The sequence below is a fragment of the Galleria mellonella genome, unplaced genomic scaffold (assembly GCF_026898425.1).
Source record: "Galleria mellonella isolate WM207_F2 unplaced genomic scaffold, CSIRO_AGI_GalMel_v1 utg28, whole genome shotgun sequence".
NCBI lineage: Eukaryota > Metazoa > Arthropoda > Insecta > Lepidoptera > Pyralidae > Galleria > Galleria mellonella.
The window spans coordinates 2405856-2422435 of record NW_026442064.1 but is presented as its reverse complement, the minus strand read 5'-3'; the positions used below and the strand labels follow the sequence as shown (position 1 = coordinate 2422435).

Genomic DNA, 16580 nt, shown 5'->3' with positions numbered 1-16580 from the left:
TTGAACAACAATTAACCACTATGGTTTCCAGGGGGAACCGCGTGGATGTCGACCTGATGGGGTGTATGCAATGGGGCTGTTAAATCTCATCACTAACAATCCCTTACTAATAGATTCAGAAATTTCATTGATCTTAGTAAGTTGGTTTGAGCTCATTAAATAAATAGTGATGAGTGAATAACATGTTGTAACAAGTGAATAATAGTTTATTTAAAATATTAACTATTTATTACAACGGGTACTTATATTTATGTCCGTCATCTGGCTTCTTCTTCGGTTCATTTATACTGTCCACACTCCTCTGTCTACGTAAAGATTTTAAATCTGAACTCCGCTTATTTATTTTTTTCAAGCTTTCAGCTATCGTTCCGGCGGAATCTTGCTCGTCTTCTTTTTTGATGTTTTTAGTACTTCGTGATTGCAATATCTCTTCATCACTCTCTGTTGTACTTATAGTTATTACTGGAATCACAGAACTAATAGAATCCGATTGTCTCGACAAATTACTAGACTCAGAAGTTTGTTTTTTATTTAATTTTTTGTCAATATTTTGTGTTTGCTTAGGTGCTTCCGTAGAACTGGTTTTCGATTTTCCAGTTTCTTTCTTTATACGATCTTGTTTTTCCAAAATTGCTTTCTTTTCAGTCCGGTCATCTACTTTCTCCAGCTTAACTTTTAATGATTTATCTTCGATTTGAAATTTTGATTTTTCATCCTCGTTTGTTTTAAATTCAACACTAATCTTTTTTTTATTCTGTGTGTTTTTGAAAATTATGTCTTTTATTTTTAGGACTTCTTTAGGTAAAGACTCGTGAAAGTCGGTATCAGTTTCTTCGTCTGCGTTATTGGAAGATGGACTTACACCATTATTAGTCTCTGAGACAACTTCTATATCTGGTTTCTTATCTACAGCCATGCCAACTATTTTTGCAAATATACTACCTAAAACAGAAAATAGAATAAATTTAAAGCAATTAAATTGCATTCAAACAAAATATTTAGAGAAATAGAAGGAATGGAATTTATAATAGTTTAAACATAAAAAAAATTGTAACCTTTTTTCTTAGCTGTTTTTCCTGGTTCTGAGATATCGTCTGCAGTTATAGATTTACGCTCAACAGAATCTATAGATTTACTAAGAGGCAACGATGGTAAAGCTTTTTTCCATCTAGCAAATGGAGTATTGTCCATAGCCGATGAACCAACTCTTCTTCTTGTATGAGCTAATTGAAACATTTTTCTCCTTTCTTCAGTTCTCTCTCTTCGTAGTTGAATCTAAAATTTATATCAGTGATGAATTAATAACGATTTAAATAATTATTTTTCATTCCAAATTATGTTTTACCTGTTAATAAAGTACAATACGATATATAAAAGTATAATTATCAGAATTGTTTGATCAAAAATTTTACATAATTACAAAAATTCGAGTTTCTAATTTTCTTTCTTTAAATAAATATTGATATATGGAAATATTAACTAACCTTTAAATCATTATTTGCTTCCCTTAGAGAATTGGTTAAAGATGTTAGGTAATAAATAATTAGAATGAGCAATACCAGAAGAGGAATCACTATTGCTGGTGAAGTAATATATTCTAAAGTAAAATTAAGTGATTTTGGAAGGATTTTATAAATATTATTTGTTAATATATAATATATTTTATCGTATTCAGAGAAAGGTCCACAATGCCATGAAGGTTTTACCCATACTATAGTGTAACCTACAGGTAAGACACATAAGAATAACATTGTGAGTAGTAAAGCTAGGTAGAAATTGTTGCTTTTTGATACTCTAAAAACAACTTCGTGGGGTACGTTACATGTCATAACAGCCCACGATCTAAGATACATCATGATCATTAATTTTGCAACATTCAAAACTACTAAGCCAGGAGAGAAAAACATCCCCATCCAAACCATTCCTTGGTTATTAATTAAATGTAATATGTTTTCAGCTATTTTAAAATCTCCATATTCTGGAAATTTTTTCTCCAAATCCCAGCACCAACAACGATTCATGTATCTAACAAAGAGAGCTCGAAAGAAATCCATGAAAAGTGTCCCTAATAATACAAAGACCTGAAAAGAAAAAGATGTGTTAATTTTGTTTGTGAATATCTTTAACTATATTTATTTGTAAGATTTCTTACCAAATCCATCATAGTAAGTTTTACTAATTCCTGTCCAAACATTGTTTCCCAACATAATTTCAACAATTTCTTCTTCGTCGCTACAGTCAAATTATACATCTTTCTGTTATTCTCATCAAGGTATACAACATCGACTATCGTTTCATTGGTTTTATTTTTAACTATAGGTACCTCTATTTTTTCACATATCGTTTTAAAGCATACTTTTTCTACAATCACACATTTTGATATAATGAATATTTGGGTTATATTATGTCCACCACAGTTCGATGTACAGTTAAAAAATTCTGGACAAATTACTGGGGTATTTATAGAGGTAATTGTTGAATCGACATCTGAGCTATAACTTCCATTGCCATAATATGTAGTATCTGTATATAAAATAGTAGATTCCGACCAATCTGTAGTAGTTGTAGTATCATATTCAGTTGATTCAATATCAGTGCTTGTTAATGCACTATTGTTTATTTGAACACTAGGAAATGTATTAAAAAAACTACTTTCCGTTTCATAATAGGTGGTTGTTGTTGATTCAGTTGAATTAATATCTGATGTATAATCAAATTCAATCATTGTAGACATATTATCACTTTGTGTAAAGCTTTTATCTGTATATAAATCATTACTAGAGATTTCACTACTTGTTGGTATTTCTTCAAAATTATTAGTAACATTATCTTCACTAGAAGTAAAATTATCTATAGTATAAACGAATGGGATTGTATTATTATTTAGATAATAATTTATGGTGGCAGTATCACCAGTAGGTAGAGTATCATTAAAGTCATAATCGTATATGTATGAGGTAGGATCGTTCAAATCATCTTCGGGGTCACTCATGCCACTTATATTTCTTAATCTCTCTAGTTCTCTTATTATAATATTCACAGTTGTTGTTTCTAATGCTTCAGTATTACCTTCGTTTTCTATAAGATTTTCAGCGGATGGATAAATTTTTGGATTTGGTCTAGTCGAATATATAGTTTGATCTATTTTATTAATTTTATTTACACTACCATTGTTATAGGTAGGTTTCACTGACAATAAAGAAAGTGGAGTAGTAGAAGTGTAATTCTTATTAGAATTAAGGTTACTTATATGTGATAAAGTTATTCCGTTAATAATATCACAGGGTTCGCAGGACACTCTTTCTTCGTGACATGATGTGGGTACATTAATAGCCATAGACTCGCTCATGTCTAGTGTACTATTAGGTATTAAACTTGCATTCATATCCAAAACTGGTTTCAATAAATCCAACTCTTTACTCATACCTTCAATCTTGCTGAACAATGCAAATATTAAAGAATATAAATTGAGCAAATTTAATAGCATAATCCTGGAATATAATAAAAAAATCATATAAGCAAAATAATATACATATCGTATCTGTATTTTTCACTACAATAATAGTTAATACAAATCGGGGAGGTAAAGAAAATTTATAGAAATATTGAACAAAATATAAATACATACAGGCTTATATAGTCAGTTGGAACTAAATAAAAATATAAGCAAGTTTTCTTGACTATTATTATAGGAACACTCTCTAAAAGAAGTTTGTAACCAATCGAAACACCCAATCAAATAATCGGTTTTTATGTTTAACATCAACAAACTGCCCAATAGTCGATTTTTTGTTTATTCAATTTTCAGTAAGTTTTATTTAACCAGACTGTAATCTTACATCCATTTTGTCAAATATGCGGCTTAAAGTGTCTCTTAAAGTGTCAGCTGTTATGAATGCTAATGCAATTCCATTGATAACTCTTTAAATTTAATTGATTTTATCATCGTACTTCAGCAGACTATCTTACGATCGTGTCAATTATTTGTTTGTTTACTTTTTAATTATGTCCTTTTGAAACAGGTTATGCAAAAAAAAATTCCACATTGGCTGTTTGTTTACGGATAATTAGTCTCCATTTATAAAAATTTACTCGGAGAGGAGAGCAGATTTTGATAACGTTTAACGTACAAATTTCGATTAGTAAAAATAAACCTTATTTTAATAATTTTAAAAATCTATTTTAAACGCGATTAAAATCTGTAGGCCCACCATGAAATGTTTTTCGAAATTTCGGGGCCGAATGAACTACAAATTAGGTGTTAAAATTACATAATAGATACTGTTTAAAAATATTAAAAATGTTAATATATAGTTCCTTTGCACTTTATAGTGGATTCATGACGAGCGAAATGTTATTTTTCGGCCGATTTTGGTACGAACGAAAACACGAAATTGAATCCGAAAATTGGGAATTTAATTTCGTCGTAGACTCCCTGTTCTCCTCACTGCCTCTAATGACAATGAGTCATATTTGATATGCATTTGCATAACATGACATCACTCCTCACATATGTGTATCTCGTATAAAATTCGTGGAAACGATCACACTCATTATCATTATACATACTAACATATTAAAATTTATCAAATAACTATAATACTATATTAAATAAAGTTTAATTGTTACTTTTTGCTTACGTTCAATTAGCGTAATAATATTTGTACATATTTTAGTAGAAGTTTCGCGACTGACTCTTGGCCACAGCAGAATATCAGTGTTTTGCTCTTTTAAGGGCAAAGCAATATACTTAGTTGTGACCATTTTGTGTTACTATGGCACACGCATGAAGAAAGGGAAAGAAAGGAGATTGTTAGTTTATATATTTGTTTTGTTTTGTTTTGTGCTTTTTTATTTTCATTCTTTTATCTCTTTTACTGTGTATTATGTGTATGTTTTTTTTATAATTAATTAATGTAATTTGTGTGCTGTAAGTAATGTAAATAAATTATCTATCTATCTATCTATCTAGTAAATGCAGTGCCTACTTAATTTTCTGCTTCCTTCATGGTTAAGTGGTAGAGAATGCCATGAGGTGTTAAGTGCTTCATATGTACATTTACTTATATTATATAATTGAGTATTGAAGTTTAAACAAATAAATAATATTCCGGTTACGCGGACGAAGTCGTTAGTAAACATTATATATGGATAAATTATTAATAATTGCCTTAGTTTATTTTTTAGGTTTTTTTTTATACAACTTAGAATGGCAAACAAGCTGACGGCCCACCTGATGTAACCTAAGAGTCACTCAGGTTGAGAAATGAGCTCCCAATTACTAGATTTTCTAACGACTACTACAGCCTGAGGTTCCACCTAAGCGACAATAAAGGGGTTTTCTAGGTTCTAGTAATTTCTTCTTTTTTTTTTTATACAACTTAGAATGGCAAACAAGCTGACGGCCCACCTGATGAAAAGTGGTAACCGTCGCCTATAGACACGAGCAGTACCATGGACATAACAGAGTATACTGTTTCGCCCGTGATATCCCCAGTGCGTTGCCATTCCTGAGGACTGAGATGTTATTCCTCTGTACCCAGTAAATTCACACCATATCCCACCCTTCAAACCGAAACACAGCTATGCAAACACAACTGCTTCACGGTTGAAACACGAATGGGACAGAAGTACCCAATCAATCGACTTTTGTACAAAATCTCCCTTAATTTTGATTTATTTAGATACACCATCCTACATAGCTTTGACAATAGTTAAACGCTAATGAACATTGTTATGTTAATAATGAAATGGAAAACTAAAGTGTTTACCTACTCGTATATATGTATTTCGAATTATAAAACCACCGTACCGACCTGGTTTCAGGTCGGTACACTAGTTGTAAATCTTCCAATTTAACAGTACCTTGCAAGCTGAAGTCTCAACTGCTTCCTTGGGTGATAGTGTTCCAGGAAACCCAACAGCTCGAAGAATACGGGGAACGTTATTGATATTAGGGTAACCACGATGGTGGTCTCGTTCTCCCGCCACCAGCTCCTGGATTTCGTGGTGTCATCGGAGCGCGACACGACGGTCACCACCGCGTACGCTGACACCGCGAGCAATATCACCACGCATATGTTCACGAGGGCCCGTAGCGATATAATGCGCCATCTAGAATAGTCCATATATGGTCACAGTCGTAGAATACTGACGGATCTGATAAATATTACATATAAAGATCCATCAGTATTCTACGACTACGACGATATATCATCACCATTTTAGCTGTTAACTGCTCCCTGTTGAACATAAGCCTCCCCGTGGTCCCGGTGTAGAATGGGCAATCCTTTCCTTTCCCGTGGGTATCGGAAGAAACGATTAAGGAAACTTAATGGTCGATGGGATGGGCAGAAGAGTCCTGTTTGAAACATCACCAAAGCCTAACTGCTGTTGCCAACTTGGCTGCCAAGCGTGTCAACTATTGGCGATACTCTCAAATTTATAAGGGTGGCTTATTGTCATTAGTGGACAGATATCGGCTGATATGATGACGATGATGTTGATATGTTATACAAACATTATTTAGTAATGCGAGCTTCACGTTCTATTACTAGCAATATACCCTGTCATGTCGACCTCCACGTGGTCCTCCCTGGAAACTATCGTGCTAAATTCCAGATGTATTCATCACGATGGACTAACTGTCTTTTCGTCATACCTATCGTCCTTCGCTGTAGCCCTGCTAGCGTATACCGTTAGCGCAGGCGGGGTTACCATTCCAGCCTCACCCATTAAATAAAATCTTATTAATATATATGCAAAAGCGTGTTTGTGTTCATTTATTTGTTATAAAATTTATAATAAAACAAATTTTTATTCAAGAAAGATACAGTTGCATAAGGTACAAGTTACAATTTTTACAATTTATATTCAACGAGGAAATATCTGCATTACCATCAGTCCCCAAACTAGGTCAGACCTGTATCTTTGGGACTAATTTGATATCAGTATAGCATTTTTTCGTGTGGTCCCGGTATAGAAAAGGTCCTTTCCTTTTCCCTGAGTGTCGCAAAAGACGCCTAACGAATGGCTAGGGATGAGCAGCAGCGTCTCTTTCAAAACATCTCCAAAACCTAACTAAGGTTGGCAATCCGCCTGCCAAGCGGTAGTTTCTAACTACTGCCAAAACCCCCCATGGGGGAAGCTTATGTTTTGCAGAGGACAGTTAAAGGCTAATATGGCGAGGATGATAGCATTTGTGATTGAGGTTTTATCAACATATGTCAGTCACACAGATAAAGTCACAGTTAAAGAGTAACAAAGATATTAACTTACTTTCTTAAATCCTTCTTCTTCTCTGCTTCCTCTAGAAGTGCCTCTTTAAATCCCAATATGACCGAGGCGATCCTGTTGTGTGCCGTCTCTGTATTCCCGATCATAAAATCCCACCCAGTGAACAGTTTCCATGAAAATATACACTCGTCCTCCTTTTCCGATAGTTTCGACATTCGAGAATTCTCTGCCATTCTGAAAGAAACAAAATCTTTTACTGGTTTACAACCCGGGGGTAATAGGGGGTGAAGGGATTGTTAGTAATGGAGATTAGCAACTCAATTACTAGCAATATATCCTATCAGGTCGACCTCCTGGCGGTTCCCCTTAGAACCCATCGTGATTGATTCATTGGTGAATTAGTCACGATGGGCTAACTGACCTGCTTCTTTTTTACTTATCATCTCTCACTGGCGACCCGTCGGTGTATACCAATAGCGCAAGTGGGGTTGTCATTCCATTGTCATCGATTAAAAAAAACCCGGGGGTAACAAACGCTCTTACATTGCTAATCTTATGTAAACATGCCTAGTTTCAAAAAGAGTTTAGGTGTGAATTCCGTGTAAAGTTGTGCTCGGATTGTGTCTTGATAGGAGCCTTATTTACGATATTTGCAGAAGTATAAAAGTGATCGATTAAAAACGATTAGAAAGCTAAAGTGGCAGTTCAAGACAAAGGTTTTCTTGAACGATTGTAGCATATATTCGTATTATAGTTCGTTCAAAGCGGCTATTTTGAGTCTTTAAGTAAGTTTTTAAGCCTCGAATACGAGAACTTTAAGAATTTGTTTTACAAATATGCCATGCATAGTCAATGCATTGTTTTTTTTTATACAACTTAGAATGGCAAACAAAGTGACGGCCCACCTGATGGAAAGTGGTAACCGTCGCCTATAGACATGAGCAGTACCATGAACATAACAGAGTATACTGTTTCGCCCATGATACCCCCATGCATTGACATTCCTGAGGACTCAGGTGTTATTCCTCTGTATCCAGTAAATTCACGCCATATCCTACCCTTCAAACCGCAACACAGTCGTGCAAACACAACTGCTTCACGGTTGAAATACGAATGGGACAGAGGCCCAAAAAATCGATTTGTACAAAATCTCCCTTTGGTAAAATCTGGCATATCTCTATATGTGTTATACAGGAAGAAAAGGATTGTTAGTAATGCGGATTATCACTCTTATTGCTAGAAATATACCCTGTCAGGTCGACTTTCACGTAATCTTCCCTGGAAACCAATGTGCTGAATGCCAGGTGTATTCATCAGGATAGGCTAACCGACCTACCTTTTCACTCTCACCTATCATCCCTCACTGGTACCCCACTAGCGTATACTGTTAGTGCAGGCGGGGCTACCATTCCATTATCATCCATTAAAAAAAATGTGTTACACATATTTCGGTATTTGCATAGTTAGGTATATTTCAATAACTTTCTAGAGTTCAAGTTCTAATTTAACAGGTGTGATTTCGTATATATATTTAAAAATAAACATGCATTCTGTCTGTTTACATTGTATTTCTGTATCGAATCCCTCTATTTTACATTCGACCAAGACAGTAATTAAATGAAATTTAATACGTCTTTAGCTGTTGGAACATGAAAAGGACATGTACCCCATAAAGTTATATTTAAACTCACTTCCTCAATATGGCGACGAAACTATAAATATACACCACTAGTCCAGTCAGGAAATAAGCCAGCGGCATCCAGTACTGAGGCCTCTCTATGTTACTGTAGTAACCGTAGAATATCGGGGAACACTTGAGTACACCTTCGAATTCCCATAGAGTGAGCAGGTTGGTAGCGTTCCGGCGTTCTTCTTCCATGATGATCTTCCTCGAGCCATCTTGCTGGGGGTCTGCTGTTAAGTACTGCAAGGGATTTCGGTATTACTTTTTTTTTTCTTTTTTATAATATAGAAATATAAACCAGATTTCAATTACATTTGACAAAAATAAACCAGAGATATTACAGAATACGTTGTCTATTGTCCCCTCTTTTATTACCAAATTAGTAAACGAGATTTTCTGAACTGATTCAATTCTGGGTGTTCTGTGCTATGTTCCCAATCGTTTGTTGTCTAGTTTCTATAACATAAGGTACTTTAACTTATGAAGCAGGTAATTGGCTGTATAAAAGCTATGTAAATACCGTACCCTACCAGTCAATGTTTTGGTTGCAATTTATTCGGTTAGCCAAGCATACGATGTTGTTTGGTGGCAAACACATGACCAGGATAGCCTAGTAAATTATACATTCTTATATTTATTATTACGTGATTTTAATAGTCTTCAGATAAGGGGAAGCTGTATTTTTTTTAAATATGATATTTGAAGTGATTTTAGAAATAGAAGTTAAGAGCCTGGGCATCTGACGCGTCCATTACGAACTGTATTTTTTTTTATGGGTGAAAATGGAATGGTAACCCCGCCTGCACTAACGGGATACGCTGGCGGAGCACCAGTGAAGGGTGATAGATGAGAATGAAAACAGGCCAGTTAGCCCATCATGATGAATTCATCAGGAATTAACCATGATAGTTTCCAGGGGGAACCGCGAGGAGGTCGACCTGGTTGGGTATATTGCTAGCAATGGAATTCTTAGTCTCCATTACTAACAATCCCTTTCCCCCCCTACGAACTGTATTCAAAATTTTATAACTAGAAGATAAATTTTGCCACCACGTAATCCAGTTGTTTGCATGTTTCTATAGTGAGAGATAGCATTGAATAAATTACTACTTGATTCTGTTAATGACTCAAACTTTACATATCTTGAGTCATGTAAGATATATTTCTATTTCTGATGTAAGGGCCCTTTATGTGCTATAATAGTTGCAGCCATTAGACGGACTTGTTGATTGTTTTGTTACTAAATATTATTGAATAAAGATTTATAAATGTTGATGGTATAACTTAATAGTACGATGAACCTTTCTCGTTCATTCTTCCTCTCTAGGTACATATTTGTTAGTAATGAACATGTCGCAAACAGTTCACCAGTACCTCAGGAATAATTACGAATACTAGCAGTATGAAGCCGATGACCAGGTTGACCCAAAACAACCATCGAAGAAATGTGAAGTAGGACGCGACGACAGAGCCGAAATGCGACTCTATTTCTTTGATGCGTAGCTCCCAGGGTATAAGCAGGTTTGAGGTGTTGGCGGCTTCGCGTTTTAATTGTTGCCATTTCTATAAAAAACATAATGGTTTTTGTATAATATATTTGTTTGCTAGTTCAAATGTTGGACACCAGGAATGGTAGAGAAGCTGACGAAAATGTGTTACAACTTATAATTATGTCGGTCATGAACAGCACGATGTACATTGCACACTGCCATATACATGTATGGTACTCCAATGCATTGCCATTCCTGAAGACTAAGACGCTATAATATCTTTACCTAATAATTTCAATTCTCGATCTTTACTTGACACTGGTTTCCACCCATAAAATGGACATATTACTACTCTGACAAAACTGAGGATGCCCATGTACTTGTGATAGGGCATTTCACCAGGACCATGAATGTATTCGTAAGACAAGGGGGGAAAGGAAATTTTATAGTTATGGGGAGGTCAGTCCCTATTGCTATGAATACACCCTATTAGGTCAACCTCCACGCGGCTCCCCCTTGAAACTATTGTAACAAATGTATCTTGAATTTATCACGATTGGCTAATTGGCCTGCCTTTTCATCCTCACCTATCACCTCTCACTGGTACTCCGCCAGTGTATACTGATAGCGCAGGCGGGATTACCATACCATTTTCACCCATAAAAAACTATATAAGACAAAATAACCATGCTTGAAGAAACCAGTTTTCGCCGTCCTAACCGAATGCCTCACAGGTATATAATTCATTAAATTATAGCCTTTTTTACTAACGTAATTTTAAGTCTACTACTAACAAAATGGATCTTGTTGTTTGGCGTTAAATGAATTTGAAAAACGTGTTTAATATTTATTTATTTAATTTACGAATACCCAGTCAACTCTATAGCGTCCTAGTGATAGAAGTGGTGTCTTACTGAACTATTACTTCATCACCACAGAAGACTTGAAAGTTCTTCATTTCATTACTAATCGATATATTATTTGTATTTGCTACATTTTTTGTTTCTATGCTTTAAACTTTAGATAGACAAAGCAAAATCACTTACTGCAGCCAATAAAATTGTGAATCGCGCGTAAATATCTCTAGTGCTCTTCGATTGTGCTAGTCGTTCCTGCAGTTGGCCTTCATGTCTTTTGATGTAGGTCTTAGCCTATGAAAGTTAATTAAGTAAAATGTAGAAAACTAGTTCGTATTACAACATTTCTTTATTTTCTTAAATCGATTAATATATTCTTCCATCTAATTTTATTTCTTCCCAGTCTATTGTTTTATTAACATAAAAAGAAGTTAATAGTTTTGAATCACAACATAGAAGGAGACTTTGTACAAAAGTCATTTGCTTGGATACCTCTATTCCATTCGTGTTTCAACAGTAAAGTAGTTGTGTTTGCATAGCTCTGTTTCGGTTTAAAGGGTCGGATATGGCGTGAATTTACAGGGTACAGAGGAATAACACCTGAGTCCTCAGGAATGGTAACGCATGGGGGTATCATGGGTGAAACAGTATACTCTGTTATGTCCATGGTACTGCCCATGTCTATAGGCAACGGTTACCACTTTATATCAGGTGGACCGTCAGCTTGTTTGCCATTCTAAGTTGTATAACTGACGACTTACCTAATGAAAAGTGGTAAATGTCGCCTATAGACATGATCAGTACCATGGACAAAACAGAGTATACTGTTTTGCACATGAAATCCCTGTGCGTTGCCATTCCTGAGGACTAAGGTGTTATTCCACTGTGCTCTTTAAATTCACTGCCATATCCCTTCAAACCGAAACACAGCCATGATTAACGGTAGAAACATGAATATAAACACAATTGACACGTATCGATATAATTATAGATATTAATGAAGTAATAATGAAGTATAAGAAAGCTGAAGTAGAAATGGGCTGGTCACATAGCTTGAAAAACCGACAGTTGATGGGGAAGAAAGGTTCTTAAGTGGCGATCCCCCTATGGGCAAACGCAGTATAGGATCATCCCCACTAGATGGAGTGACGACCTCAAATGCTTTGCAGGGAGTCAGTAGATGCAGATAGATCAAGACCGTTCCTTTTCATACTTTATGGGGAGGCCTATGTTCAGCAGTGAACAGATGATGACTGAGATGATGATGATGAAAGCATATTATATCTATTGTTTCGTATAATAAAACGTCGACTTACTTGATGAACAATTTTTAGCTTTCTTCTCATGCCAAGAGGCTGTTGCTTCACTGAACCCAACACCTCTTTGTGAAGGTGAATGTTTTGAAAGATTTGCTCCTGCGTCACTATAACCGACTGTCCATCCTCCATTGATATTGCAGTGCTATATTTATAAATAATTATTATATAAGCAACATAGAAGACTTGGATTTGGTGACTATCATATCGAGTGTGGCAGATATATTGTATTCCATTAATGACGAAATAACCTTATTAGATTATTTATTCCTTCATACTCAGTACTGTACTTAGTACACCCAGACATGACACGAGGCCGCTGAAGATTAGTTCATTTCATAAACTCATCAAACTTAAGACCTCACAGATGTAAAAAAATGTGCTAAGCTATTGTGCTACACAAATTAACATTCCTCTATTCATAATACAAAATAGACTTACCTAAAATGTCCAAACAGAATGGCTATTTTCTATATTGCCAGTTCTAATTCAAAAACTGCAATTTTTTTTATTAAATTAAGATACTTAACAGAAATAAACATTAACAAAAACAGAGAATAGAATAGGCAAAATGCTGGGCCACATTATAGAACATGACGATTTTTTAAAGAGCATAGTAGAAGGAAAAGTAGAGGGCATAAGAGAAAGGGGAAGACCGAAGAATAACTACATGGCACAGATAAAGTTAACTCTAGGTGTAGTCGTATAGGGAGGTCAAGGATATGGCAAGGATTGAGCTGGCTGGAAGATCCTCTTGAATTAGTTGCACCGACAAGAGGAAACGCTTAAATAAAAAGAAAAAAAAAACAGGATTGAATATCTATAGTACACTTAGAAAGGCCAGGATAACTTACTCTCCAGAGCTGGTAGTGAAGACAGAAGAGCGTCTTCGTGAGCGACCTTCGTCAGCTAGGAAAGGCGAGGAGGAGCGTCTCGCTCGCCCCTTGCGAGATCGTCTCAGGCTGGCCCTCCGTTGACGCAGCACAGCACTGAGACTGGCGGAGTAGTCCTCGTCTTCAGATCCCTCTGCGTGAGAATATTATATTTTACGACAATGTTTTACTCGAATTTGGTAATTACTTATAATCCGTAACTATAAGAACCAATTGATTTAAATCTTATTTGGAGTAAACTTCGTTCAATATTAGATAGTTCTGGGTACGGTTTTCTATTATTTATGATATTTAGAATAACAAAAAAGCTGACGGCCCCTAGACTAGATGATAAAAGCGTAACAGATATTACGGAGTAACTACAGACACTACAGGAAAATGACGATTTAAAAGTGCTTGTAAAAATGTTTGAATAAAATAATTCGAATTTGAAGTTGACTATGATGCCCATGGTATCATACACATGCGTTGTCATACCTAAAGATTAAGGTCTTGTACCTTTATACTCTTTAGTTTAACGGTAGCAACAAAAATGTAATAAAGGTACCCAAGCAGACGAACGTTTAACAAAGTTAACAACAACGTTAACAAGTTTTACAAAGTTAACAGTTAACGCCGGTATCAAATTCCTCATGATATGAGGATGTTGATACCGGCGTTAACTGTCCACTGCAGACATAGGCCATCCCCTTTAGAGGTTTTGCCAGTAGTTGCCATGTTTGATAAGCGGATAGGTAACCTCAGTTGGCCGGCTTTGATGATGTTTTAAGAAGAACGTTGCTGCCTATCACTCAACCATTAAGTTCCTTTAGTCTCCTCTTACGACGTCTATGGGAAAGAAAGGTATTAATCTATAATTACTATACTTATCAGCCAGGAGACGGCTGTATCGACTTGTTTTTCTCTTGTACTGATTATTATGATTCTTTAAGTAACCTCTTATATCCTTAGGATGTAATCGAGTGGTGACTCTTTGTATTTTCTATTAGCGCAGAAGACAATCGCTGTTTAAGTGTATCTACTATTTTTTTTATACAACTTAGAATGGCAAACAAGCTGACGGCCCACCTGATGGAAAGTGGTAACCGTCGCCTATAGACATGAGCAGTACCATGGACATAACACAGTATACTGTCTCGCCCATGATATCCCCCATGCGTTGCCATTCCTGAGGACTCAGATGTTATTCCTCTGTACCCAGTAAATTCACGCCATATCCCACCCTTCAAACCGAAACACAGCCATGCAAACACAACTGCTTTACGGTTGAAACACGAATGGGACCGAAGTACCCAAGCAAACGACTTTTTCACAGTCTCCCTCTGGTAGTATTTTTTATATATAATATATAATAATGTTTATTAACTATTCATTATTATTAGCGGTTTCAGGAATAATATTAAGATGGCAATTAATGCGAGATATCTACAAAGATTTTATGGCTTTATGACAGTTATCAGATACAGCAGAAGTAGTACCTTTAATTTGTCCACAATGAGAAAGGCAAAGAAACTAAGCCATAAAGCCTGATTTTCAGTAAAAAGTTTTTAATATATATGTTTTAATAATGCAAAATTGCCATAATAATTGTAAGAAGAATAGTAGTATCAATTTCTCCACAATGGGAAAAGCATAGAAACTAAGCTCTATAGCCTGATCTTCAGTAAAAAGTTTATATTTTACATATTTTAATAAGGAAAAGTTGCTATATTAAAAAAATTCAGATAAATATATTTTTTAAATAACAGTTACTTTTCTTAATCTATAAGACAAGAAATCTAATGAAGTAAGAAGTAGGACGATGGGAGAGATGACTGAGTTTCCAGCAAAATTCAAAACACTTACAATTTCCCCTTGTTTGTTGACTATTTAGTATTTATTTTCACACCACATCCAACCAGAGGGAGACTTTGTACAAACGTCGTTTGCTTGCGTACCTCTGTCCCATTCGTGTTTCAACCGTGAAGCAGTTGTGTTTGCATAGCTGTGTTTCGGTTTGAAGGATGGGATATGGCATAAATTTACTGGGTACAGAGGAATAACACCTGAGTCCTCATGAATGGCAACGCATGGGGGGTATCATGGGCGAAACAGTATACTCTGTTATGTCCATGGTACTGCACATGTCTATAGGCGACGGTTACCACTTTCCATCAGGTGGACCGTCAGTTTGTTTGCCATTCTAAGTTGTATAAAAAAGAAATCTAAATAAAACTAGGTATAGAAATAAATCTAGAAATGAACTGTGTTTCCGTTAATCCGTTGATATAATACAAATACATATATATCATTGTATCGAATATGATAGCCATAATTGGAAAATTATCCTACACAATATTACCTGCTATACCTAATGGAGACGCCGAAAAAGAAAGAAGTTTTTACTGCCGCCGGCGAAGATTGTGTGCGGTCGTAAAAGGCAGACAATAAAAAAAGTATTTTATATCACGTAATCTTAATAATATCTTCGTGGCAAAGAATTGGTGCATTTCATTTTAAACTACATTGTTTAAATAGATGAAAAACATATCGTCATAGTCGTAGAATACTGACGGATCTGACAAAGATTACATATAAACATCCGTCAGTATTCTACGACTATGACGATATATCGTTTTACTACAAAAAGTTAAATTTACGATAGACAGATGCTCGATACATGTTTAGACGTCCGACTAAAAGCGTGTCTAACATCTCTTTTTGTTTAAACAAAGTAAATTCATATTAGAAATAAAAGGTAATTAAAGTAATAAATTTTATTACAGTAGCTTATAGATACCATCAAAAGCATAACAAGTAAAAAATTGCTATGTTTCGCAACGCAGTTCTTCCACTACAATATGTGATATTTCATGTAAAATAAAGTCAGTTATTTTAGTTAGTATCTATGGAAGTACAACAGTTTTAACAGTTTAACAGTTTTGCTATAAATTATTATATAACTACATTTCAATATTTATAGTAACCGTATCAATATCTACCAGAGGGAGACTTTGTACAAAAGTCGATTGCTTGGGTACCTCTGTCCTATTCGTGTTTCAACCGTGAAGCAGTTGTGTTTGCATGGTTGTGTTTCGGTTTGAAGAGTGGGATATGGCGTGAAT

At 35.3% G+C, this 16580-nt stretch overlaps 1 protein-coding gene across 1 annotated transcript in view; it reads right to left on the bottom strand.

The window, feature by feature from the left end:
- Positions 1-229: 229 nt before the first annotated feature.
- LOC113514496 (transmembrane channel-like protein) overlaps positions 230-16580 on the bottom strand; it is a 35948-nt gene continuing 19597 nt past the window's right edge. Inside the window, exons 4-14 of the mRNA XM_052895497.1 lie at positions 13438-13609; positions 12584-12728; positions 11457-11561; positions 10295-10483; positions 8928-9160; positions 7279-7470; positions 5866-6114; positions 2153-3491; positions 1485-2081; positions 1056-1275; positions 230-942 (exon numbers count right to left, since the gene is read on the bottom strand). Coding sequence (XP_052751457.1) covers positions 230-942; positions 1056-1275; positions 1485-2081; positions 2153-3491; positions 5866-6114; positions 7279-7470; positions 8928-9160; positions 10295-10483; positions 11457-11561; positions 12584-12728; positions 13438-13609 — 4154 coding nt within the window. The remainder of the gene's footprint in view (positions 943-1055; positions 1276-1484; positions 2082-2152; positions 3492-5865; positions 6115-7278; positions 7471-8927; positions 9161-10294; positions 10484-11456; positions 11562-12583; positions 12729-13437; positions 13610-16580) is intronic.